The sequence below is a fragment of the Salvelinus fontinalis genome, unplaced genomic scaffold (assembly GCF_029448725.1).
Source record: "Salvelinus fontinalis isolate EN_2023a unplaced genomic scaffold, ASM2944872v1 scaffold_0645, whole genome shotgun sequence".
NCBI classification, from domain to species: domain Eukaryota; kingdom Metazoa; phylum Chordata; class Actinopteri; order Salmoniformes; family Salmonidae; genus Salvelinus; species Salvelinus fontinalis.
Genome location: NW_026600854.1, coordinates 27,570 through 52,338, shown reverse-complemented (window position 1 = coordinate 52,338; position 24,769 = coordinate 27,570). Strand labels below are relative to the sequence as shown.

General features: G+C 49.5%; 1 protein-coding gene across 4 annotated transcripts in view; it reads right to left on the bottom strand.

The window, feature by feature from the left end:
- LOC129846904 (cAMP-dependent protein kinase type I-beta regulatory subunit-like) overlaps nucleotides 1-24,769 on the bottom strand; it is a 56,232-nt gene that overhangs the window by 11,909 nt on the left and 19,554 nt on the right. For all 4 annotated transcript variants that reach the window (XM_055914715.1, XM_055914713.1, XM_055914714.1 and 1 more), the window contains exon 3: nucleotides 510-680. In XM_055914715.1, coding sequence (XP_055770690.1) covers nucleotides 510-680 — 171 coding nt within the window. The remainder of the gene's footprint in view (nucleotides 1-509; nucleotides 681-24,769) is intronic.

The window sequence follows — 24,769 nt, the reverse complement described above, 5'->3', positions numbered from 1 at the left end:
GAACCAAAACTCAGGTATTTTTCTTGCTATAGCTTGTTGTTCATCTGCTTTTGAAATAGTGAACATGTTTTCAGCACTTTTATTTCCATGACTGATCAAAACTCATTTTCTCATGTCTCTCTGTCTCTCATGTCTCTCTGTCTCTCTGTGCTTCTCTGTCTCTCTGTCTCTCTCTGTCTCTCATGTCTCTCTGCAGCAGATATCAGTGGAGGCTGGTGGGAGGAGCTATAGGAGGTTGGGCTCATTGTAATGGCTAGAATGGAATAACTCATATATGGAATTCCTCAAATACTGAGGAATATTAAATCAAACATTAAATCGCAATAAAAAAATTCCCGTATCGAATCGCTATACATATAGAATCGTGAGAATCGCAATACATATCGTATCGGCACCTAAGTATGTGACAATATCGTATGGGGATGTTCCTGGCAATTCCCAGCTAAAGTGTTACTATGGTTACTGAATGTTCCTGACTGTGTGAGTTGGTTTAAGTGTTTATCTCTGACCTTGCGGACGTAGCTGACGGCGTCCTCTTCAGTGTAGACTTCAGCACTGACCCCTCCCCGGCGGCGGCGGGCCTTGACCACTGGGTTGGGCAGAGGGGGAGACACCTCGTCATCATGGCTGTCCGACTGAGAGTTGGACTTCTGGCGGGCCAGGATCTGCTGGGACTCTTCCTGTAGGGGGGGAGAGAGAGAGAGAGGGATAGAGAGAGAGAGAGAGAGAGAGAGGGAGCGAGAGCGATAGAGAGAGAGAGAGAGGGAGATAGAGGGAGAGAGAGGGAGAGAGGGAGAGAGAGGGAGATAGAGGGAGAGAGAGGGAGAGAGAGGGAGAGAGAGCGATAGAGAGAGAGAGAGAGAGAGAGAGAGGGAGATAGAGGGAGAGAGAGGGAGAGAGGGAGATAGAGAGAGAGCGAGAGAGAGATTAAAAATAAAAGTTTCAGTCCAGTGAAAGGGATAGTTTAAATATATGTAAATATATAGTTTACTCAAAATGTTACATTTAAAAACGTTTAGTATTTTGTTCATTAGTCCAATCCCATTGTTTTTGCATGTCAACAATACAAGCCACCAGGAAAAGCCAGTTGGGATACAATAGTGTAGACCAGTCTAACATTAGAGAGAAACTATGATCATATTTTAGTTGGACCTCACTGTTCCCACAACTTCCAGTCTGACAATAACAAACCAGGTAACAGAATAGAAAACCACGTCTGCAAAGAAGTTTCCACATTTCCTCAAAGATGGAAGTGAAACATGAGACTAATAGCTGTTATCTAGCTGTGCTCTAACATAGGTGGAGAGTATGACAGGATTCATCTTGTATGTGCAGGGGAAAAGGACAGATAACTGACAGCACTACACACACAGGGAGCCCCTTTGGAAACGCTAACGGAGGCAGAAAAAGACAGGAAGACATCTAAGAGAAGAGGAAGCAGGTTGGTAACCTCCAGCAGTTGTTTTACGGTTGTCTCAAGCTGCTGAATTAACAATGCACCACAGCTCAATTAGGCACGCTAAAGATGAAACTGCCTGTCTGTCTGACTGCCTGCCTGTCTGTCTGTCTGTCTGTCTGTCTGTCTGTCTGTCTGTCTGACTGACTGTCTGTCGGAGGGTGTGTGGGGCTGAGGTAGAAAAGTAATGTGTGTGTGTCAAAATATGTTTGTGTTGGTTTTAAGCCTGTGACTATGAATGTGTACACACTGTTTTGTGTGTGTGTGTGTGTGTGTGTGTGTGTGCGCCCGGGTTAGTAATTACATCTGCGTCATTGTAATTAAGTGTGTTTTTATTTACGCTTGGCTGTGGTTATGAGTGAACACACTTCACGAGGCGTGTGTTCCAGCAGCACCTACGAACCACACAACACATTGTTTACACCTTTTTAATAGTCCCTTTTTATTCACAGTGTTCATGACTATTCTATTTCAATATAGGTTTGTGTATCTGTTTACTAGTCGGTTGTCCTCTCTTGTATCCACTGTACCACCAGGACACATCTGTTTACTAGTCGGTTGTCCTCTCTTGTCTTCACTGTATCACCAGGACACATCTGTTTACTAGTCGGTTGTCCTCTCTTGTCTTCACTGTATCACCAGGACACATCTGTTTACTAGTCGGTTGTCCTCTCTTGTATCCACTGTACTACCAGGACACATCTGTTTACTAGTCGGTTGTCCTCTCTTGTCTTCACTGTACCACCAGGACACATCTGTTTACTAGTCGGTTGTCCTCTCGTATCCACTGTATCACCAGGACACATCTGTTTACTAGTCGGTTGTCCTCTCTTGTCTTCACTGTATCACCAGGACACATCTGTTTACTAGTCGGTTGTCCTCTCTTGTATCCACTGTATCACCAGGACACATCTGTTTACTAGTCGGTTGTCCTCTCTTGTCTTCACTGTACCACCAGATAGATTGCTGGGGCATGAAGGGGCAGTCTGCTGCTCTCCGGGAGCAGATAAATCTCACGCACGCACGCACGCACACACACACACACACACACACACACACACACACACACACAGGTGGAGCGAGGTGATGGGAAATGCAGCCTCATCACAGTCCCCTCCAGACACCTTTCCTAAGGACAGGTTTCACGGGAGATATCTCAAGGACAGGCATTTCAGCAGCACACTAGAGCTCTGCAGCTGTGATTCAGGGGGTTCTGGGTGTAATTGTGGCCCCTTTGTTTGTGTTCCGTCCCCTTTGTCATTGTGAAAGAAGTAAATTCACAGGTGTACTGACAGAAGACATGACTAGCATAAACAAACTATTTACAGCACCTCATTAGAACATTTTATTTGCTGTGTGTGTTCTGTGAGTGCGTTTTTTGTACTTTCTTCCAGTATATGCCTTTTGAAGCCGGCACCCAAAACATTTGAGCTGAGCACGGCAATTTATCTTCCTGTTCTACACATAACAATATTCCCTTGGTTTCCTTGAATCATTAGGGCATGATAAATGACCCACGTTAAGGAGAAATCATGTACTGTAATGGCAGCCAATAAGCATCTGTCTATAAGGTTGGGATTTCTATTCAGACCCCACTATTCTCTCTGTCTGTCTCTCTCCATTGTTTCAGAGCATCTAACAACATATACTACACTTTAAAGATGATATGATGTGCATTAGAGGTCGAAGGATTAATCGGAATGGACGATTAATTAGGGCCGATTTCTAGTTTTCAAAACAATCGGTAATCAGCATTTTTGGACACCGATTATGGCCGATTAAATTGCACTCAACGAGGACACTGCGTGGCAGGCTGACCACCTGTTATGTGAGTGCAGCAAGGAGCCAAGGTAATTTGCTAGCTAGCATTAAATGTATCTTATAAAAAACAATCAATCTTAACATAGTCACTAGTTAACTACACATGGTTGATGATATTACTAGTTTATCTAGCTTGTCCTGCGTTGCATATAATGTTAATTTATTTTAGAATCACAGCCTACTTCGCCAAACGGGTGATTTAACAAGCACAATCGCGAAAAAAGCACTGTCGTTGCACCAATGTGTACCCAACCATAAACATCAATGCCTTTCTTTAAAATCAATAGACAAGTATATCTTTTTAAACCTGCATATTTAGTTAATATTGCCTGCTAACATGAATTTCTTTTAACTAGGGGCATTGTGTCACTTCTCTTGCGTTCTGTGCAAGCAGAGTCAGGGTAATTGCAGCAGTTTGGGCCGCCTGGCTCGTTGCGAACTGTGTGAAGACCACTTCTTCCTAACAAAGAACGTCATTCATTTGCCAGAATTGTACATAATTATGACATACTTGAAGGTTGTGCAATGTAACCGCAATATTTAGACTTATGGATGCCACACGTTAGATAAAATACGGAACGGTTCCGTTGTAACGGCTTTCCTCCTCCTCTTCATCAGAAGAGGAGGAGCAGGGATTGAACCAAAATGCAGCTGAGTTTGTAGACATAATTTATTAAAGAAAAACACGAACTCGACTATACACTAACAAAACAAATAAACGGTGTAGACAGATCTGAACGACGGACTCACAATAACACACGAGAACGCACGAACAGGGAAAAAAGCCTACACATAAATGACACTGAACAAACAAACCGAAACCAGTCCCGTGTGGCGTAACGACATACACAAACACAGGAGACAATCACCCACAACGAACACTGTGAAAACACCTACCTAAATATGACTCTTAATTAGAGGAACGCCAAACACCTGCCTCTAATTAAGAGCCATACCAGGCAACCCATAAACCAACATAGAAACAGAAAACATAGAATGCCCACCCAAACTCACGTCCTGACCAACTAACACATATAACAAACTAACAGAAATAGGTCAGGAACGTGACATCCGTATTTCACTGAAAGAATAAACGTTTTGTTTTCGAAATGATAGTTTCCGGATTCGACCATATTAATGACCTAAGGCTCGTATTTCTGTGTTTATTATATTATAATTAAGTCTATGATTTGATATTTGATAGAGCAGTCTGACTGAGCGGTGGTAGGCAGCAGCAGGCTTGTAAGCATTCATTCAAACAGCACATTCCTGAGTTTGCCAGCAGCTCTTCGCTGTGCTTCAAGCATTGCACTGTTTATGACTTCAAGCCTATCAACTCCCGAGATTAGGCTGGCCATACTATAGTGTTACGGGTGTCGTAATCCTCCTCCTCAGACGAGGAGAGGAGAGAAGGATCGGAGGACCAAAACTCAGCGGGTGTTGAATACATAATGATTTATTAAACAAGACGGGAAAAAACACGAAAACACTATAACAAACTAAACTTGATAACCTACAAAATAATAAACGATGAAGACAGACCTAGACGACGAACTTACATAACATGAAGAACGCACGAACAGGGAAAATAGGCTACACAAAAGAACGATGAACAAACAAACCGAAACAGTCCCATGTGGTGTACAAACACAGACACAGACACGGAAGAAAATCACCCACAAACAAACAGTGAGAACAACCTACCTTAATATGACTCTCAATCAGAGGAAATGCCAAACACCTGCCTCTAATTGAGAGCCATACCAGGCAACCCTTTAACCCAACATAGAAACACAACACATAGAAATGCCCACCCAGCTCACGCCCTGACCAATAAACACATACAAAACAAGAGAAAACAGGTCAGGAACGTGACATAACCCCCCCCTTAAGGTGCGAACGCCGGGCGCACCAGCACAAAGTCTAGGGGAGGGTCTGGGTGGGCATCTGACCACGGTGGTGGCTCAGGCTCCGGACGCTGTCCCCACACCACCATAGTCACTCCCCGCTTCTGTATCCCCCTCCCAATGACCACCCTCCAACTAAACCCACCTAAATGAAGGGGCAGCACCGGGATAAGGGCCAGCACCGGGATAAGGAGCGGCAGCTCCGGGCTGAGGGACTCTGGCAGGTCCTGGCTGAGGGACTCTGGCAGTTCCTGGCTGAGGGACTCTGGCAGTTCCTGGCTGAGGGACTCTGGCAGGTCCTGGCTGAGGGACTCTGGCAGGTCCTGGCTGAGGGACTCTGGCAGGTCCTGGCTGAGGGACTCTGGCAGGTCCTGGCTGGACGGCTCTGGCAGGTCCTGGCTGGACGGCTCTGGCAGGTCCTGGCTGGACGGCTCTGGCAGGTCCTGGCTGGACGGCTCTGGCAGGTCCTGGCTGGACGGCTCTGGCTGGTCCTGGCTGGACGGCTCTGGACAGACGGGCAGCTCTGTAGGGAGGAGACGGAGAGACAGCCTGGTGCGTGGTATAGGCACTGGCTGCGCTGGAGAGGAGGCAAGCTCTGACAGCGCTGGACAGGTGGGAGCAGCTGGAGAGAGAACCCGGAGAGACAGCCTGGTACGGGGGGCTGCCACCGGAGGACTGGTACATGGAGGTGGCACCGGGTATACCGGACCGTGAAGGAGGACACGTGCTCTTGAGCACCGAGCCTGCCCAACCTTACCAGGTTGAAAGGTGCCCGTAGCCCTGCCAGTGCGGCGAGGTGGAATAGCCCGCACTGGGCTATGCTGGCGAACCGGGAACACCATTCGTAAGGCTGGTGCCATGTATGCCGGCCCGAGGAGACGCACTGGAGGCCAGATGCGTTGGGCCAGCTTCATGACATCCGGCTCGATACCCAACTTAGCCCTACCAGTGCGGCGAGGTGGAATAGCCCGCACTGGGCTAAGCACGCGTACTGGCGACACCGTGCGCTTTACCGCATAACACGGTGTCTGACCAGTACGACGCCCTCTCACTCCACGGTAAGCACGGGGAGTTGGCTCAGGTATCCTACCCGGCTTTGCCACACTCCTCGTGTGCCCCCCCCCCCCCCCCCCCCCCAAGAAATTTTTGGGTCTGACTCTCGGGCTCCCAACCGCGTCGCCGCGCTGCCTCCTCATACCAGCGCCTCTCTGCCTTCGCTGCTTCCAACTCCGCCTTGGGACGGCGATATTCCCCTGGCTGAACCCAGGGTCCTTTACCGTCCAGGATCTCCTCCCAAGTCCAGGAGTCCTGGTTGCTCTGTTGAGCTCTCCCCCGCCGCTTGGTCCTAGTTAGGTGGGTGATTCTGTTACGGGTGTCGTAATCCTCCTCCTCAGACGAGGAGAGGAGAGAAGGATCGGAGGACCAAAACGCAGCGGGTGTTGAATACATAATGATTTATTAAACAAGACGGGAAAAAACACGAAAACACTATAACAAACTAAACTTGATAACCTACAAAATAATAAACGATGAAGACAGACCTAGACGACGAACTTACATATAACATGAAGAACGCACGAACAGGGAAAATAGGCTACACAAAAGAACGATGAACAAACAAACCGAAACAGTCCCATGTGGTGTACAGACACAGACACAGACACGGAAGAAAATCACCCACAAACAAACAGTGAGAACAACCTACCTTAATATGACTCTCAATCAGAGGAAATGCCAAACACCTGCCTCTAATTGAGAGGCATACCAGGCAACCCTTTAACCCAACATAGAAACACAACACATAGAAATGCCCACCCAGCTCACGCCCTGACCAATAAACACATACAAAACAAGAGAAAACAGGTCAGGAACGTGACATATAGTGCCTATAAGAACATCCAATAGTCAAATGTATATGAAACACAAATGGTATAGAGAGAAATAGTCCGATAATAACTACAACCTAAAACTTCTTAACTGGAATATTGAAGACTCATGTTAAAAGGAACCACCAGCTTTCATATGTTCTCATGTTCTGAGCAAGGAACTTAAACGTTAGCTTTCTTACATGGCACATATTGCATGTAATATGTGCCATGCTTTCTTCTCCAACACTTTGGTTTTGCATTATTTAAACCAAATTGAACATGTTTCATTATTTATTTGATGCTAAATTGATTTTATTGATATATTATAGTAAGTTAAAATAAAAGTGTTCATTCAGTATTGTTGTAATTGTCATTATTACAAATATATATATAAAAAATTGGCCGATTTAATCGGTATCGACTTTTTTTGGTCCTCCATTAATCGCTATCAGTATCGGCGTTGAAAAATCATAATCGGTCGACCTCTAATGTGTATAGCCGCTGTATACAAATACAACCTTGAGCACCCCCCCCCCCCCCCCACACACACACACACACACACACAGCGGCAGCAGTTTAATCAATTCAGTATCAAGATATCTCTAACAATCAGTCACGCCTTCTAGCCTCACACACCGCTACAAAACACCAGTCCTGTCATCTCTATCCACACAGACATCTCCATCAAATACCAATGCAAAGAGTGAAGAACATGTTCACAAACAACTAGCTATTAGCTAAATCTCCCCAAATCAGAATCCCTCCCCTTCAGCCTTCACGTCATACAGACAGTAACACACAGACCTGTCTTCTCAAAGCAACTCAAGTCATAAACACAAAGTCACTGTGGTCAAACTATTCAGCATTCTTTCCTTGCTACAGTATTATCCATGCTAGCAGAGATGGTTGGCGGTGGTAGGGGTTAAAACGTAAACCCAGAGTATTTACCATGCCGTGGAGGGCCCCTGGCCAGGCCTGTGTAGTGTCCCTCAGCTGGGCCCCTGGGAAGTGCTGCTCGTCATGTGTGTGTCAACACAGTCCTAAAGCTACTGTACCATCACACACACGTCACCATCACTGTTGATATCACGGTCCATGGCCATGCTGACAAGGCCAATAGAGTGTGTGTGTGTATTCGAGAGCAATAGAGTGTGTGTGTGTGTTCGAGAGCAAGCGAGTGTGTGTATGTGTGTGAGCAAGAGAGAGAGCGAGAGAAAGCGTGTATGTGTAAGAGCGAGTGTGTGTGTGTGTGTGTGGTCGCAGTATCCCAGAAGCAGCAGCAGCAGACGTCTTGTTCAAGAACCACTGGTAATAACCCTGATGAAAACACAGCAAGAAGCTTCCCTCAGCATCGGTCCCTCCTGTACTCCTGTTTCTCTCCACTTCTGCTCTCCTCCCTCTCTCTCTCTCTCTCTCTCTCACTCACTCTCTCCTCCCTCTCTCTCTCCCTCTCTCTCTCTCTCACTCTCCTCCCTCTCTCTCACTCTCTCTCTCTTCGTTTCTGCCTGCGCACAAATTCACATAATCCCGGATTTCTCATTTCCCGCATCACCATGACAACAGAGCATCCCGACCCTCTGGTTGAGGGCTGAAGCAGGAAGTCAGCAGCACACACATACATACACACAACGTCATTCATCACAACAACACTAGCCACTGTCTATGCAGCAGTGATGTATTCCCATACGAACAAATCCATCCATTCTGTGCCAAACAAAAACAAGTTCTATACCGTACCATGCAGTGTCTCGTCTCTCTGACCCTCTCACACGTCTTTCCCTAGAGGCCAGAGAGTCAAGTCTGGTTTGAAACATGCCCATTGTGTGTGTGACTCTGTTACTTGACGAGCCCTGTGCCTCAGACACACACAGAGTCCAATGACACACTCAGTGACGCAGGGTGTTGATGACGTCACATAGCCACACAGAGCGCTGTGTGAGTGAAACCATGCCTCTTTATTTTGCCCTCTTTCCCCTCATTCAATCTCTCTCTACATACCTGCTCTTCTGTTTCATCAGTTAGGCTAGTTAGGCTATATTCTACCATCTAGGTCTAGGCCTCATCTGTTCCATACAGCATCTGCTCTCTCTCTCCCTCCCTCCATTCTCTCCCCCTTCTTCCTCTCTCCCTTCTTTTTTTCTCTCTGCGTCATTATCACCGGCTGCCTGCCAGAGAGAGAGAAAGAGAGAGAGAGACAGCGAGAGAGAAAGGACAGGAGAGGGGGAGGAGAAGAGGAGAGGAGATAGAGGACACGGGTACAGGACTGGCACTACACACACACGTGCACACAAACGCACACACAGACACACAAAAGACACACAGACACATCAACAAAAGGTGAACATTCATACATCACACAACGGTCCTCATTGATATTCAGAGATTTTCTGATGATTAGAGATTCTGGTTGAATATTTGATTTCTATGTATATTTAAAAGGATGTGGTGTTATTTTTTATAATGTGTTATTAATTCTGTTGCTTTAGGGCAAACATGATGTTGAGGAACCTGAAGGCATTGGCCTTTTATCAATTAGATTTGTTCTCCTCTGTCCTCTCCTCTGTTCTCTCCTCCATCCTCCTTTTGAAAAAGGTGAAAGGTAATGGAGGAGAGTGAACATGGAAGGAAAGGCGCTTGCTTGAAATGAGACGGTCCTTCTCAACTCGCGCATCATCAGGTAAATTACGTTTCCAGGTGCGGATCCAAAAATAAATGACATTTCCAGGGGCGGATCCGAAAATAAATGACATTTCCAGGGGCAGATCCCAAAATAAATGACGTTTCCAGGGGCGGATCCCTGAATAAATGACGTTTCCAGGGGCGGATCCGAAAATAAATGACGTTTCCAGGGGTGGATCCCAAAATAAATGACGTTTCCAGGGGTGGATCCCAAAATAAATGTTGTTTCTATGGGTGGATCCCAAAATAAATGACGTTTCCAGGGGCGGATCCCAAAATAAATGACATTTCCAGGGGTGGATCCCAAAATAAATGACATTTCCAGGGGTGGATCCCAAAATAAATGACGTTTCCAGGGGTGGATCCCAAAATAAATGACGTTTCTAAGGGTGGATCCCAAAATAAATGACGTTTCCAGGGGTGGATCCGAAAATAAATGACATTTCCAGGGGTGGATCCCAAAATAAATGACGTTTCTAGGGGTGGATCCCAAAATAAATGACGTTTCCAGGGGTGGATCCCAAAATAAATGACATTTCCAGGGGTGGGTCCGAAAATAAATGACGTTTCTAGGGGTGGATCCCAAAATAAATGACGTTTCTAGGGGTGGATCCCAAAATAAATGACATTTCCAGGGGCGGATTACTAAATAAATGACGTTTCCAGGGGCGGATCCCTAAATAAATGATGTTTCAGGGGCGGATCCCAAAATAAATGACGTTTCCAGGGGTGGATCCCAAAATGAATGACGTTTCCAGGGTGGATCCCAAAATAAATGACATTTCCAGGGGTGGATCCCAAAATAAATGATGTTTCTAGGGGTGGATCCCAAAATAAATGACGTTTCTAGCGGTGGATCCCAAAATAAATGATATTTCTAGGGGTGGATCCCAAAATAAATGACGTTTTCAGGGATGGATCCCAAAATAATTGACATTTCCAGGGGTGGATCCCAAAATAAATGACGTTTCTAGGGGTGGATCCCAAAATAAATGACATTTCCAAGCGCGGGTCCCTAACAAATGACGTTTCCAGGGGTGGATCCCAAAATAAATGTGTAAAGTGATCAAAACATATGAAGTTAGTTTTATAGATCAAACTATGAGTAGCAAATTGTTTTTAAACATGTGCATGGTTTTCTCTTCCGACAATACATCAACTGATTCAGAGGGGGGGTGGCAGATATCAAAACTCTTCTGCCAAAGACTCTGGTAAGATACACTTGTGCTTCCTCGCCAGAAAGGAGGCTATCGAGGAGTGGAGGACACTCCTTCGTTCGGTCTACTAGTGAATTGACCACATATCAGTTTCTGGGTCACGGAGGAGAGAGGACGGAGGACATGACGGAAGACAGACTTTTACCCAAATGAGAAAACCCCATGGACTGACGTCATGTTTATGTCAGATCTGTCTGTCCAATTAGCTTCTCACCTAAGAAACCATCCAACCAATGAGATGGCCTACCTGTTCACTTCAAAACATACCAACAGAGCAAAACAAACATTGCACGATTGTTCACTGTAATGGCATGGCCGTCCATTTTCCAATGTTACAAAGCAGTGTGAAAAGCTGAACAGGCAAGCCAATAAGACATAATACTTTTAAGGTCTACAATAGCTTTAACCTGTTCAGCTTTTCACCCTGCTTTGTAACATTGGAAAATGGACGGCCATGCCATTACAGAGCCACAATGTGTCAGCTATAGCACTGTGTTGTGTCCGGTAACTATTAAACACATGTACAGAGCCACAATGGAGGCCCAGGCCCAAGAGAGTGCAAGGAAACAAAGCAGTATTTGGCCCTAAACACAGCCAGCGATGCATGGCCCAACCAGGAGACAGCCGGCTGAACTCTGCTCATCACTTACATTCCATTACAGAGCCACAATGGACGCCTATACTCAACTAGCATTGTGTTGTGTTAGTGTCTGTCTGGTGGGCTCTGATGTGGGGGGCTGGGGATTGTGTTAGGGTTGGTGAGGGGTGTGGGTGTTGATAGGACCTGTCATTGGGGTGATGTTCAGAGAGTAGGTGCTCAACCACAGCCACACCCTGAAACACAGAAACATACACACCAGGGAGTGCGCACGCATGCCTGGGCATTTACACACACACACACACACACACACACACACACACACACACACACACACACACACACACACACACACACACACACACACACACACACACACACACACACACACACACACGCACGCACACACGTACGCATGCACGCACACACCCACAGAGAGCTAGCATGTTAACAGAGCACCCACAGAGAGCTAGCATGCTAACAGAGCACCCACAGATAGCTAGCATGCTAACAGAGCACCCACAGAGAGCTAGAATGCTAACAGAGCACCCACAGAGAGCTAGCATGCTAACAAAGCACCCACAGAGAGCTAGCATGCTAACAGAGCACCCACAGAGAGCTAGCATGCTAACAGAACACCCACAGAGAGCTAGCATGCTAACAGAGCACCCACAGAGAGCTAGCATGCTAACAGAGCACCCACAGAGAGCTAGCATGCTAACAGAACACCCACAGAGAGCTAGCATGCTAATAGAGTAAAACACACTTCGATAGCTGTTGTTATAGCTGTGGGGTAGCCCAGTCCAGGACAAGTGAGGATAAAGGAGAGGAGTGAGAAGAGACAAAGAGGGATCACCATGGTGACAGCCAGCCAGGGGAAACCAGGGGGATCTCTCTCTCTCCTGTCAGAGGGAAGTGAGGCCGGAGGGCAAGGGCATTACTGGAGGGACTACAAGGGCTGTCCCTGTCTGACCCCTACCCTCTAAAGGACTGTCCCTGCCTGACCCCTACCCTCTAAAGGGCAGTCCCTGCCTGACACCTACCCTCTAAAGGGCTGTCCCTGTTTGACCCCTACCCTCTAAAGGACTGTGCCTGTCTGACCCCTACCCCCTAAAGGGCTGTCCCTGTCTGACCCCTACCCTCTAAAGGACTGTCCCTGCCTGACCCCTACCCTCTAAAGGGCAGTCCCTGCCTGACACCTACCCTCTAAAGGGCTGTCCCTGTTTGACCCCTACCCTCTAAAGGACTGTCCCTGTCTGACCCCTACCCCCTAAAGGACTGTCCCTGCCTGACCCCTACCCTCTAAAGGACTGTCCCTGTCTGACCCCTACCCCCTAAAGGACTGTCCCTGCCTGACCCCTACCCTCTAAAGGACTGTCCCTGTCTGACCCCTACCCCCTAAAGGACTGTCCCTGCCTGACCCCTACCCTCTAAAGGACTGAACCTGCCTGACCCCTAAAGGACAGTCCCTACCTGACCCCTACCCCCTAAAGGATAGTCCCTGCCTGACCCCTACCCTCTAAAGGACAGTCCCTGCCTGACCCCTAAAGGACAGTCCCTACCCGACCCCTAAAGGACAGTCCCTGCCTGACCCCTAAAGGACAGTCCCTACCTGACCCCTACCCCCTAAAGGACAGTCCCTGCCTGACCCCTACCCTCTAAAGGACAGTCCCTGCCTGACCCCTAAAGGACAGTCCCTGCCTGACCCCTAAAGGACAGTCCCTGCTTGACCCCTACCCTCTAAAGGACAGTCCCTGCCTGACCCCTACCCTCTTGTCCCTGCCTGACCCCTATCCTCTAAAGGACAGTCCCTGCCTGACCCTTAAAGGACAGTCCCTACCTGACCCCTACCCCTAAAGGACAGTCCCTGCCTGACTCCTACAGATGTCGGATCTTCATTTGAGCCAGTTTGCTAGAGTATAAAAATTATCCTGCAGCAACAGGGAATGTGAATTATTAAGTGGATTATAATTAAAGAAAAACATTATAGGGGTTGATACATTTTTCATTAGGGTAAAACAAGTAAGATATTTTAAAAGTGGAACTAACAAACTTTAGAAGCTTTTTTAAACCTTGAATACACTGCAAGTTTTCATTTCCTGCTTTGAAGGAAAATTCTCACCAACAAAAGAGTGATCAGATTAAGATCCTACATACATACATGTGCATGTTCTGTAGCTCAACAAATAGGAACATAAGCACACACACACGCACACAAACACGCACGCGTACGCGCACACACACACACACACACACACACACACACACACACACACACACGCACGCGTACGCGCACACAAACACGCATGCGTACGCGCACACGCACACACACACAAACACACACACACACACACAGAGCACCTTGGGGCAGCACTCAGGTGCTTGATCCCCACTCAGAGGTGATCCTCTCAGGTCATTCTAAATTAGACTGGGAGGGGGGGGGGTGGGGGGGGGGGGGTGAAAGGGTTTTATGGCATATTCCCCTCTAAACCCTCAATGGACTGGTCCACTGACAAACTGTCAATCAAGAGTCTTTGAAGGCCCTCCACCTCCCTGCCTTGTGATGTTGTTATGATAAGAGTTAGTGAAGAGAGACAGGTTCAGAACAGTGAAGAGTCTAATATTTCAGGGGAGTGAGGGAGAGACAGGTTCAGAACAGTGAAGAGTCTAATATTTCAGGGGAGTGAGAGAGAGACAGGTTCAGAACAGTGAAGAGTGTAATATTTCAGGGGAGTGAGGGAGAGACAGGTTCAGAACAGTGAAGAGTGTAATATTTCAGGGGAGTGAGGGAGAGACAGGTTCAGAACAGTGAAGAGTGTAATATTTCAGGGGAGTGAGAGAGAGACAGGTTCAGAACAGTGAAGAGTCTAATATTTCAGGGGAGTGAGAGAGAGACAGGTTCAGAACAGTGAAGAGTCTAATATTTCAGGGGAGTGAGAGAGAGACAGGTTCAGAACAGTGAAGAGTAATATTTCAGGGGAGTGAGAGAGAGACAGGTTCAGAACAGTGAAGAGTCTAATATTTCAGGGGAGTGAGGGAGAGACAGGTTCAGAACAGTGAAGAGTCTAATATTTCAGGGGAGTGAGAGAGAGACAGGTTCAGAACAGTGAAGAGTGTAATATTTCAGGGGAGTGAGGGAGAGACAGGTTCAGAACAGTGAGGAGTGTAATATTTCAGGGGAGTGAGAGAGAGACAGGTTCAGAACAGTGAAGAGTCTAATATTTCAGGGGAGTGAGAGAGAGACAGGTTCAGAACAGTGAAGAGTCTAATATTTCAGGGGAGTGAGAGAGAGACAGGTTCAGAACAGTGAAGAGTGTAATATTTCACTGGAGTGAGAGAGAGACAGGTTCAGAACAGTGAAGAGTCTAATATTTCAGGGGAGTGAGGGAGAGACAGGTTCAGAACAGTGAAGAGTCTAATATTTCAGGGGAGTGAGAGAGAGACAGGTTCAGAACAGTGAAGAGTGTAATATTTCAGGGGAGTAAGGGAGAGACAGAGGAATGCTAAAATAGGGAGTCTGATGGGAGAGATTTTAGGAATTCAAAGGGGGAGTGGTGTTTAGGACAGAATTGATGACTCACACAATTATATCCCTACATAAACCACAGGCCCTGTGTGAATTATTTAAAAGCTCATCCTTCATCCTTCCTCGAAATATTCACTGATTAGAAATATCTCCATGTAAAGATATTTTGTCCACTCAAGGCCCAGGCACAGCTAAGAGACAGTATGACCTCCCAAGTTGTTTCTTGTGACCCGTTGAGGATGACGGCACCGATTGGAATACAGTTCTCTGGCTCTGTCTTTATCCCTCCCTCTCCCACCACGCAGAGCCTGGGACCTCCACAACAGTCTAACACACACAGACCGTCCGCCCTCCTTCCAAACTACTAATTACTGACCGTGGACGGTTCAACCGTGAGTCAACAACAACCACCTCACCAGCCCCAGAGGGAACCCATATGCAGCTGCTTCAAAGCCAGCAGGCTGACCCAGCAGCCTCAGCCTGTTACATCTCTCTGGGTAGAAAGCAGAACGCCAGCAGGCTGGCCCAGCAGCCTCAGCCTGTTTCATCTCTCTGGGTAGAAAGCAGAAATCCAGCAGGCTGGCCCAGCAGCCTCAGCCTATTTCATCTCTCTGTGTAGAAAGCAGAAAGCCAGCAGGCTGGCCCAGCAGCCTCAGCCTGTTTCATCTCTCTGGGTAGAAAGCAGAACGCCAGCAGGCTGGCCCAGTAGCCTCAGCCCGTTTCATCTCTCTGGGTAGAAAGCAGACCGCCAGCAGGCTGGCCCAGCAGCCTCAGCTCGTTTCATCTCTCTGGGTAGAAAGCAGACCGCCAGCAGGCTGGCCCAGCAGCCTCAGCTCGTTTCATCTCTCTGGGTAGAAAGCAGACCGCCAGCAGGCTGGCCCAGCAGCCTCAGCTCGTTTCATCTCTCTGGGTAGAAAGCAGACCGCCAGCAGGCTGGCCCAGCAGCCTCAGCTCGTTTCATCTCTCTGGGTAGAAAGCAGAACGCCAGCAGGCTGGCCCAGTAGCCTCAGCCTGTTTCATCTCTCTGTGTAGAAAGCAGAAAGCCAGCAGGCTGGCCCAGCAGCCTCAGCCTGTTTCATCTCTCTGTGTAGAAAGCAGAACGCCAGCAGGCTGACCCAGCAGCCTCAGCCTGTTTCATGTCTCTGGGTAGAAAGCAAAACGCCAGCAGGCTGGCCCAGCAGCCTCAGCCTGTTTCATCTCTCTGGTTAGAAAGTAGACCGCCAGCAGGCTGGCCCAGCAGCCTCAGCCTGTTTCATCTCTCTGGGTAGAAAGCAGAACGCCAGCAGGCTGGCCCAGCAGCCTCAGCCCGTTTCATCTCTCTGGATAGAAAGCAGAACGCCAGCAGACTGGCCCAGCAGCCTCAGCCTGTTTCATCTCTCTCGGTAGAAAGCAGAACGCCAGCAGGCTGGCCCAGCAGCCTCAGCCTGTTTCATCTCTCTGGGTAGAAAGCAGAACGCCAGCAGGCTGGCCCAGTAGCCTCAGCCCGTTTCATCTCTCTGGGTAGAAAGCAGACCGCCAGCAGGCTGGCCCAGCAGCCTCAGCTCGTTTCATCTCTCTGGGTAGAAAGCAGACCGCCAGCAGGCTGGCCCAGCAGCCTCAGCTCGTTTCATCTCTCTGGGTAGAAAGCAGAACGCCAGCAAGCTGGCCCAGTAGCCTCAGCCTGTTTCATCTCTCTGTGTAGAAAGCAGAAAGCCAGCAGGCTGGCCCAGCAGCCTCAGCCTGTTTCATCTCTCTGTGTAGAAAGCAGAACGCCAGCAGGCTGACCCAGCAGCCTCAGCCTGTTTCATGTCTCTGGGTAGAAAGCAAAACGCCAGCAGGCTGGCCCAGCAGCCTCAGCCTGTTTCATCTCTCTGGTTAGAAAGTAGACCGCCAGCAGGCTGGCCCAGCAGCCTCAGCCTGTTTCATCTCTCTGGGTAGAAAGCAGAACGCCAGCAGGCTGGCCCAGCAGCCTCAGCCCGTTTCATCTCTCTGGATAGAAAGCAGAACGCCAGCAGACTGGCCCAGCAGCCTCAGCCTGTTTCATCTCTCTGGGTAGAAAGCAGAAATCCAGCAGGCTGGCCCAGCAGCCTCAGCCTATTTCATCTCTCTGTGTAGAAAGCAGAAAGCCAGCAGGCTGGCCCAGCAGCCTCAGCCTGTTTCATCTCTCTGGGTAGAAAGCAGAACGCCAGCAGGCTGGCCCAGTAGCCTCAGCCCGTTTCATCTCTCTGGGTAGAAAGCAGACCGCCAGCAGGCTGGCCCAGCAGCCTCAGCTCGTTTCATCTCTCTGGGTAGAAAGCAGACCGCCAGCAGGCTGGCCCAGCAGCCTCAGCTCGTTTCATCTCTCTGGGTAGAAAGCAGACCGCCAGCAGGCTGGCCCAGCAGCCTCAGCTCGTTTCATCTCTCTGGGTAGAAAGCAGACCGCCAGCAGGCTGGCCCAGCAGCCTCAGCTCGTTTCATCTCTCTGGGTAGAAAGCAGAACGCCAGCAGGCTGGCCCAGTAGCCTCAGCCTGTTTCATCTCTCTGTGTAGAAAGCAGAAAGCCAGCAGGCTGGCCCAGCAGCCTCAGCCTGTTTCATCTCTCTGTGTAGAAAGCAGAACGCCAGCAGGCTGACCCAGCAGCCTCAGCCTGTTTCATGTCTCTGGGTAGAAAGCAAAACGCCAGCAGGCTGGCCCAGCAGCCTCAGCCTGTTTCATCTCTCTGGTTAGAAAGTAGACCGCCAGCAGGCTGGCCCAGCAGCCTCAGCCTGTTTCATCTCTCTGGGTAGAAAGCAGAACGCCAGCAGGCTGGCCCAGCAGCCTCAGCCCGTTTCATCTCTCTGGATAGAAAGCAGAACGCCAGCAGACTGGCCCAGCAGCCTCAGCCTGTTTCATCTCTCTCGGTAGAAAGCAGAACGCCAGCAGGCTGGCCCAGCAGCCTCAGCCTGTTTCATCTCTCTGGGTAGAAAGCAGAACGCCAGCAGGCTGGCCCAGTAGCCTCAGCCCGTTTCATCTCTCTGGGTAGAAAGCAGACCGCCAGCAGGCTGGCCCAGCAGCCTCAGCTCGTTTCATCTCTCTGGGTAGAAAGCAGACCGCCAGCAGGCTGGCCCAGCAGCCTCAGCTCGTTTCATCTCTCTGGGTAGAAAGCAGAACGCCAGCAGGCTGGCCCAGTAGCCTCAGCCTGTTTCATCTCTCTGTGTAGAAAGCAGAAAGCCAGCAGGCTGGCCCAGCAGCCTCAGCCTGTTTCATCTCTCTGGTTAGAAAGTAGACCGCCAGCAGGCTGGCCCAGCAGCCTCAGCCTGTTTCATCTCTCTGGGTAGAAAGCAGAACGCCAGCAGGCTGGCCCAGCAGCCTCAGCCCGTTTCATCTCTCTGGATAGAAAGCAGAACGCCAGCAGACTGGCCCAGCAGCCTCAGCCTGTTTCATCTCTCTGGGTAGAAAGCAGAAATCCAGCAGGCTGGCCCAGCAGCCTCAGCCTATTTCATCTCTCTGTGTAGAAAGCAGAAAGCCAGCAGGCTGGCCCAGCAGCCTCAGCCTGTTTCATCTCTCTGGGTAGAAAGCAGAACGCCAGCAGGCTGGCCCAGTAGCCTCAGCCCGTTTCATCTCTCTGGGTAGAAAGCAGACCGCCAGCAGGCTGGCCCAGCAGCCTCAGCTCGTTTCATCTCTCTGGGTAGAAAGCAGACCGCCAGCAGGCTGGCCCAGCAGCCTCAGCTCGTTTCATCTCTCTGGGTAGAAAGCAGACCGCCAGCAGGCTGGCCCAGCAGCCTCAGCTCGTTTCATCTCTCTGGGTAGAAAGCAGACCGCCAGCAGGCTGGCCCAGCAGCCTCAGCTCGTTTCATCTCTCTGGGTAGAAAGCAGAACGCCAGCAGGCTGGCCCAGTAGCCTCAGCCTGTTTCATCTCTCTGTGTAGAAAGCAGAAAGCCAGCAGGCTGGCCCAGCAGCCTCAGCCTGTTTCATCTCTCTGTGTAGAAAGCAGAACGCCAGCAGGCTGACCCAGCAGCCTCAGCCTGTTTCATGTCTCTGGGTAGAAAGCAAAACGCCAGCAGGCTGGCCCAGCAGCCTCAGCCTGTTTCATCTCTCTGGTTAGAAAGTAGACCGCCAGCAGGCTGGCCCAGCAGCCTCAGCCTGTTTCATCTCTCTGGGTAGAAAGCAGAACGCCAGCAGGCTGGCCCAGCAGCCTCAGCCCGTTTCATCTCTCTGGATAGAAAGCAGAACGCCAGCAGACTGGCCCAGCAGCCTCAGCCTGTTTCATCTCTCTCGGTAGAAAGCAGAACGCCAGCAGGCTGGCCCAGCAGCCTCAGCCTGTTTCATCTCTCTGGGTAGAAAGCAGAACGCCAGCAGGCTGGCCCAGTAGCCTCAGCCCGTTTCATCTCTCTGGGTAGAAAGCAGACCGCCAGCAGGCTGGCCCAGCAGCCTCAGCTCGTTTCATCTCTCTGGGTAGAAAGCAGACCGCCAGCAGGCTGGCCCAGCAGCCTCAGCTCGTTTCATCTCTCTGGGTAGAAAGCAGAACGCCAGCAGGCTGGCCCAGTAGCCTCAGCCTGTTTCATCTCTCTGTGTAGAAAGCAGAAAGCCAGCAGGCTGGCCCAGCAGCCTCAGCCTGTTTCATCTCTCTGTGTAGAAAGCAGAACGCCAGCAGGCTGACCCAGCAGCCTCAGCCTGTTTCATGTCTCTGGGTAGAAAGCAAAACGCCAGCAGGCTGGCCCAGCAGCCTCAGCCTGTTTCATCTCTCTGGTTAGAAAGTAGACCGCCAGCAGGCTGGCCCAGCAGCCTCAGCTCGTTTCATCTCTCTGGGTAGAAAGCAGAACGCCAGCAAGCTGGCCCAGTAGCCTCAGCCTGTTTCATCTCTCTGTGTAGAAAGCAGAAAGCCAGCAGGCTGGCCCAGCAGCCTCAGCCTGTTTCATCTCTCTGTGTAGAAAGCAGAACGCCAGCAGGCTGACCCAGCAGCCTCAGCCTGTTTCATGTCTCTGGGTAGAAAGCAAAACGCCAGCAGGCTGGCCCAGCAGCCTCAGCCTGTTTCATCTCTCTGGTTAGAAAGTAGACCGCCAGCAGGCTGGCCCAGCAGCCTCAGCCTGTTTCATCTCTCTGGGTAGAAAGCAGAACGCCAGCAGGCTGGCCCAGCAGCCTCAGCCCGTTTCATCTCTCTGGAAAGAAAGCAGAACGCCAGCAGACTGGCCCAGCAGCCTCAGCCTGTTTCATCTCTCTGGGTAGAAAGCAGAAATCCAGCAGGCTGGCCCAGCAGCCTCAGCCTATTTCATCTCTCTGTGTAGAAAGCAGAAAGCCAGCAGGCTGGCCCAGCAGCCTCAGCCTGTTTCATCTCTCTGGGTAGAAAGCAGAACGCCAGCAGGCTGGCCCAGTAGCCTCAGCCCGTTTCATCTCTCTGGGTAGAAAGCAGACCGCCAGCAGGCTGGCCCAGCAGCCTCAGCTCGTTTCATCTCTCTGGGTAGAAAGCAGACCGCCAGCAGGCTGGCCCAGCAGCCTCAGCTCGTTTCATCTCTCTGGGTAGAAAGCAGACCGCCAGCAGGCTGGCCCAGCAGCCTCAGCTCGTTTCATCTCTCTGGGTAGAAAGCAGACCGCCAGCAGGCTGGCCCAGCAGCCTCAGCTCGTTTCATCTCTCTGGGTAGAAAGCAGAACGCCAGCAGGCTGGCCCAGTAGCCTCAGCCTGTTTCATCTCTCTGTGTAGAAAGCAGAAAGCCAGCAGGCTGGCCCAGCAGCCTCAGCCTGTTTCATCTCTCTGTGTAGAAAGCAGAACGCCAGCAGGCTGACCCAGCAGCCTCAGCCTGTTTCATGTCTCTGGGTAGAAAGCAAAACGCCAGCAGGCTGGCCCAGCAGCCTCAGCCTGTTTCATCTCTCTGGTTAGAAAGTAGACCGCCAGCAGGCTGGCCCAGCAGCCTCAGCCTGTTTCATCTCTCTGGGTAGAAAGCAGAACGCCAGCAGGCTGGCCCAGCAGCCTCAGCCCGTTTCATCTCTCTGGATAGAAAGCAGAACGCCAGCAGACTGGCCCAGCAGCCTCAGCCTGTTTCATCTCTCTGGGTAGAAAGCAGAACGCCAGCAGGCTGGCCCAGCAGCCTCAGCCCGTTTCATCTCTCTGGGTAGAAAGCAGACCGCCAGCAGGCTGGCCCAGCAGCCTCAGCTCGTTTCATCTCTCTGGGTAGAAAGCAGACCGCCAGCAGGCTGGCCCAGCAGCCTCAGCTCGTTTCATCTCTCTGGGTAGAAAGCAGAACGCCAGCAGGCTGGCCCAGTAGCCTCAGCCTGTTTCATCTCTCTGTGTAGAAAGCAGAAAGCCAGCAGGCTGGCCCAGCAGCCTCAGCCTGTTTCATCTCTCTGTGTAGAAAGCAGAACGCCAGCAGGCTGACCCAGCAGCCTCAGCCTGTTTCATGTCTCTGGGTAGAAAGCAAAACGCCAGCAGGCTGGCCCAGCAGCCTCAGCCTGTTTCATCTCTCTGGTTAGAAAGTAGACCGCCAGCAGGCTGGCCCAGCAGCCTCAGCCTGTTTCATCTCTCTGGGTAGAAAGCAGAACGCCAGCAGGCTGGCCCAGCAGCCTCAGCCCGTTTCATCTCTCTGGATAGAAAGCAGAACGCCAGCAGACTGGCCCAGCAGCCTCAGCCTGTTTCATCTCTCTGGGTAGAAAGCAGAACGCCAGCAGGCTGGCCCAGCAGCCTCAGCCTGTTTCATCTCTCTGTGTAGAAAGCAGAACGCCAGCAGGAATTCTTGTGGGCAGAGAAAGACTTAGACTGTGACTGGGACTAGTACAGCTTCAAACATCTCAACAGAAACAGGACATCTGGTAGAAATGGAATGTGTGTGTGTGAGAGAGAGATAAACCAGGTTTGAGTGGAAAGATGGAAAATAAAAGAGAGGGCAGAAGAAACCATCACACCATCTAAGGAAGGAATGGTGGAGGGATGAATGGATGGAGAAAGAGAGGGAGGGAAGGATGGATGAGGAAGGAGAAAGAAAGTGATGGAGGGAGTTAAGGGAGAGAAGGAGGGAGAGAGAGAGAGAGAGAGAGAGAGAGAGAGAGAGAGAGAGAGAGAGAAGTGAGGTGATATGTACATAGGAGACATTATCCCAGTGATGGCTGCAGGTGGTTGTGATCAGGCAGGAGGAGAGCATGAGACCAAAACTCATGACAACAGCACGTAGAACACAGTGAACGCTTCACAAATCAATCTATTATTGGCTGCATAAAATCACCATAATGAGTGAGTGTGCACTGCCTGTGTGTATCTTGCATGTGTGTGTATGCATGTGTGTGCCTGAATGAGTATGTGTTTGTGTATGTTAAGGTTAGTTTTTTGTTTTGTTTTTTACAGCACTGAAAATCATACTGTTGGTATTTCGAAATACCCCGGTATACGGTGTGTGTGTGTGTGTGTGCGTGTGTGTGTGTGTAGTCATGATGGTACAGCAAGCTGAGAGCCCAGCTGTGAGGTGAGCAGTACTGACCTGTTGTCTAATCAGCCTGTTCCAGGGTCTGCTGTGTCTGTGTTGTATAAGACAGACCTGCTCAAATCCATCCATCCACAGACACACACGGACACAGTCACAGTCACTGAGACAACAATACACCACTGACTGTCCTGCTACTCCTCTCCTCTCCTACTGCTCTTCTCAAGGTTGATTAAGCCAACAACTCATACACACAGTGGAGGAGGTGGTGGTGAATTCGAAGAGTAGTGGGGTCGTTCCACGAAATGACTCCCTTTTGCATCCCTTTGATATTTTAAGTAGAAATTCTGCACCAATATTGAATTTGAAAAGCCACTTCTATTAAGTGCCCTTTAATATAGGCCACATGGAAAATTCAATAACTCAGATTTTCATATGAATAAATACTTGCTAAAGTGCCCAAACTCAGCATTTTGACATGTCCCTCCATGCACCTTCTGTGAATTCTAGGAAGATTTTAACCCACGTTTTCACCATCACTGTAAAGCACTAGTTATTTTGTTGCTTTGACAAAGTCATTTCTGAAGATTTTCTGAAGAACTATCGTTATAGTATTCAACTATTCCTTCAAACACTGAACAATAGTGGAATCATAGTGGAAAACCAGGTGAGCTGCTTCTCTTTTTGGTCATTTCCTGATGTTTTGTGGTGGAAAACTGAGCAGGTCGAGCATAAAACGTCAATCCTGTTACCCTTACTGTAGACTGTTCCCCTTACTGTAGACTGTTCCCCATACTGTAGACTGTTCCCCATACTGTAGACTGTTCCCCTTACTGTAGACTGTTCCCCATACTGTAGACTGTTCCCCTTACTGTAGACTGTTCCCCATACTGTAGACTGTTCCCCATACTGTAGACTGTTCCCCATAATGTAGACTGTTCCCCTTACTGTAGACTGTTCCCCTTACTGTATAGACTGTTCCCCTTACTGTATAGACTGTTCCCCATACTGTAGACTGTTCCCCATAATGTAGACTGTTCCCCTTACTGTAAACTGTTCCCCATACTGTAGACTGTTCCCCATACTGTAGACTGTTCCCCATACTGTAGACTGTTCCCCATATTGTAGACTGTTCCCCATATTGTAGACTGTTCCCCTTACTGTAGACTGTTCCCCTTACTGTAGACTGTTCCCCTTACTGTAGACTGTTCCCCATACTGTAGATTGTTCCCCATACTGTAGATTGTTCCCCATACTGTGGACTGTTCCCCTTACTGTAGACTGTTCCCCTTACTGTAGACTGTTCCCCATACTGTAGACTGTTCTCCATACTGTAGACTATTCCCCTTACTGTAGACTGTCCCCCTTACTGTTGACTGTTCCCCATACTGTAGACTGTTCCCCATACTGTAGACTGTTCCCCTTACTGTAGACTGTTCCCCTTACTGTAGACTGTTCCCCATACTATAGACTGTTCCCCATACTGTAGACTGTTCCCCATACTGTAGACTGTTCCCCATAATGTAGACTGTTCCCCTTACTGTAGACTGTTCCCCATACTGTAGACTGTTCCCCTTACTGTAGACTGTTCCCCTTACTGTAGACTGTTCCCCATACTGTAGACTGTTCCCCATACTGTAGACTGTTCCCCATACTGTAGACTGTTCCCCATAATGTAGACTGTTCCCCTTACTGTAGACTGTTCCCCTTACTGTAGACTGTTCCCCATACTGTAGACTGTTCCCCTTACTGTAGACTGTTCCCCATACTGTAGACTGTTCCCCATACTGTGGACTGTTCCCCTTACTGTAGACTGTTCCCCTTACTGTAGACTGTTCCCCATACTGTAGACTGTTCTCCATACTGTAGACTGTTCCCCATACTGTAGACTGTTCCCCTTACTGTAGACTGTTCCTCATACTGTAGACTGTTCCCCATACTGTAGACTGTTCCCCCATACTGTAGACTGTTCCCCATACTGTAGACTGTTCCCCATACTGTAGACTGTTCCCCTTACTGTAGACTGTTCCCCATACAATAGACTGTTCCCCTTACTGTAGACTGTTCCCCTTACTGTAGACTGTTCCCCATACTGTAGACTGTTCCCCATACTGTAGACTGTTCCCCTTACTGTAGACTGTTCCCCATACAATAGACTGTTCCCCTTACTGTAGACTGTTCCCCTTACTGTAGACTGTTCCCCTTACTGTAGACTGTTCCCCATACTGTAGACTGTCCCCCTTACTGTTGACTGTTCCCCATACTGTAGACTGTTCCCCATACTGTAGACTGTTCCCCTTACTGTAGACTGTCCCCCTTACTGTAGACTGTTCCCCATACTGAAGATTGTTCCCC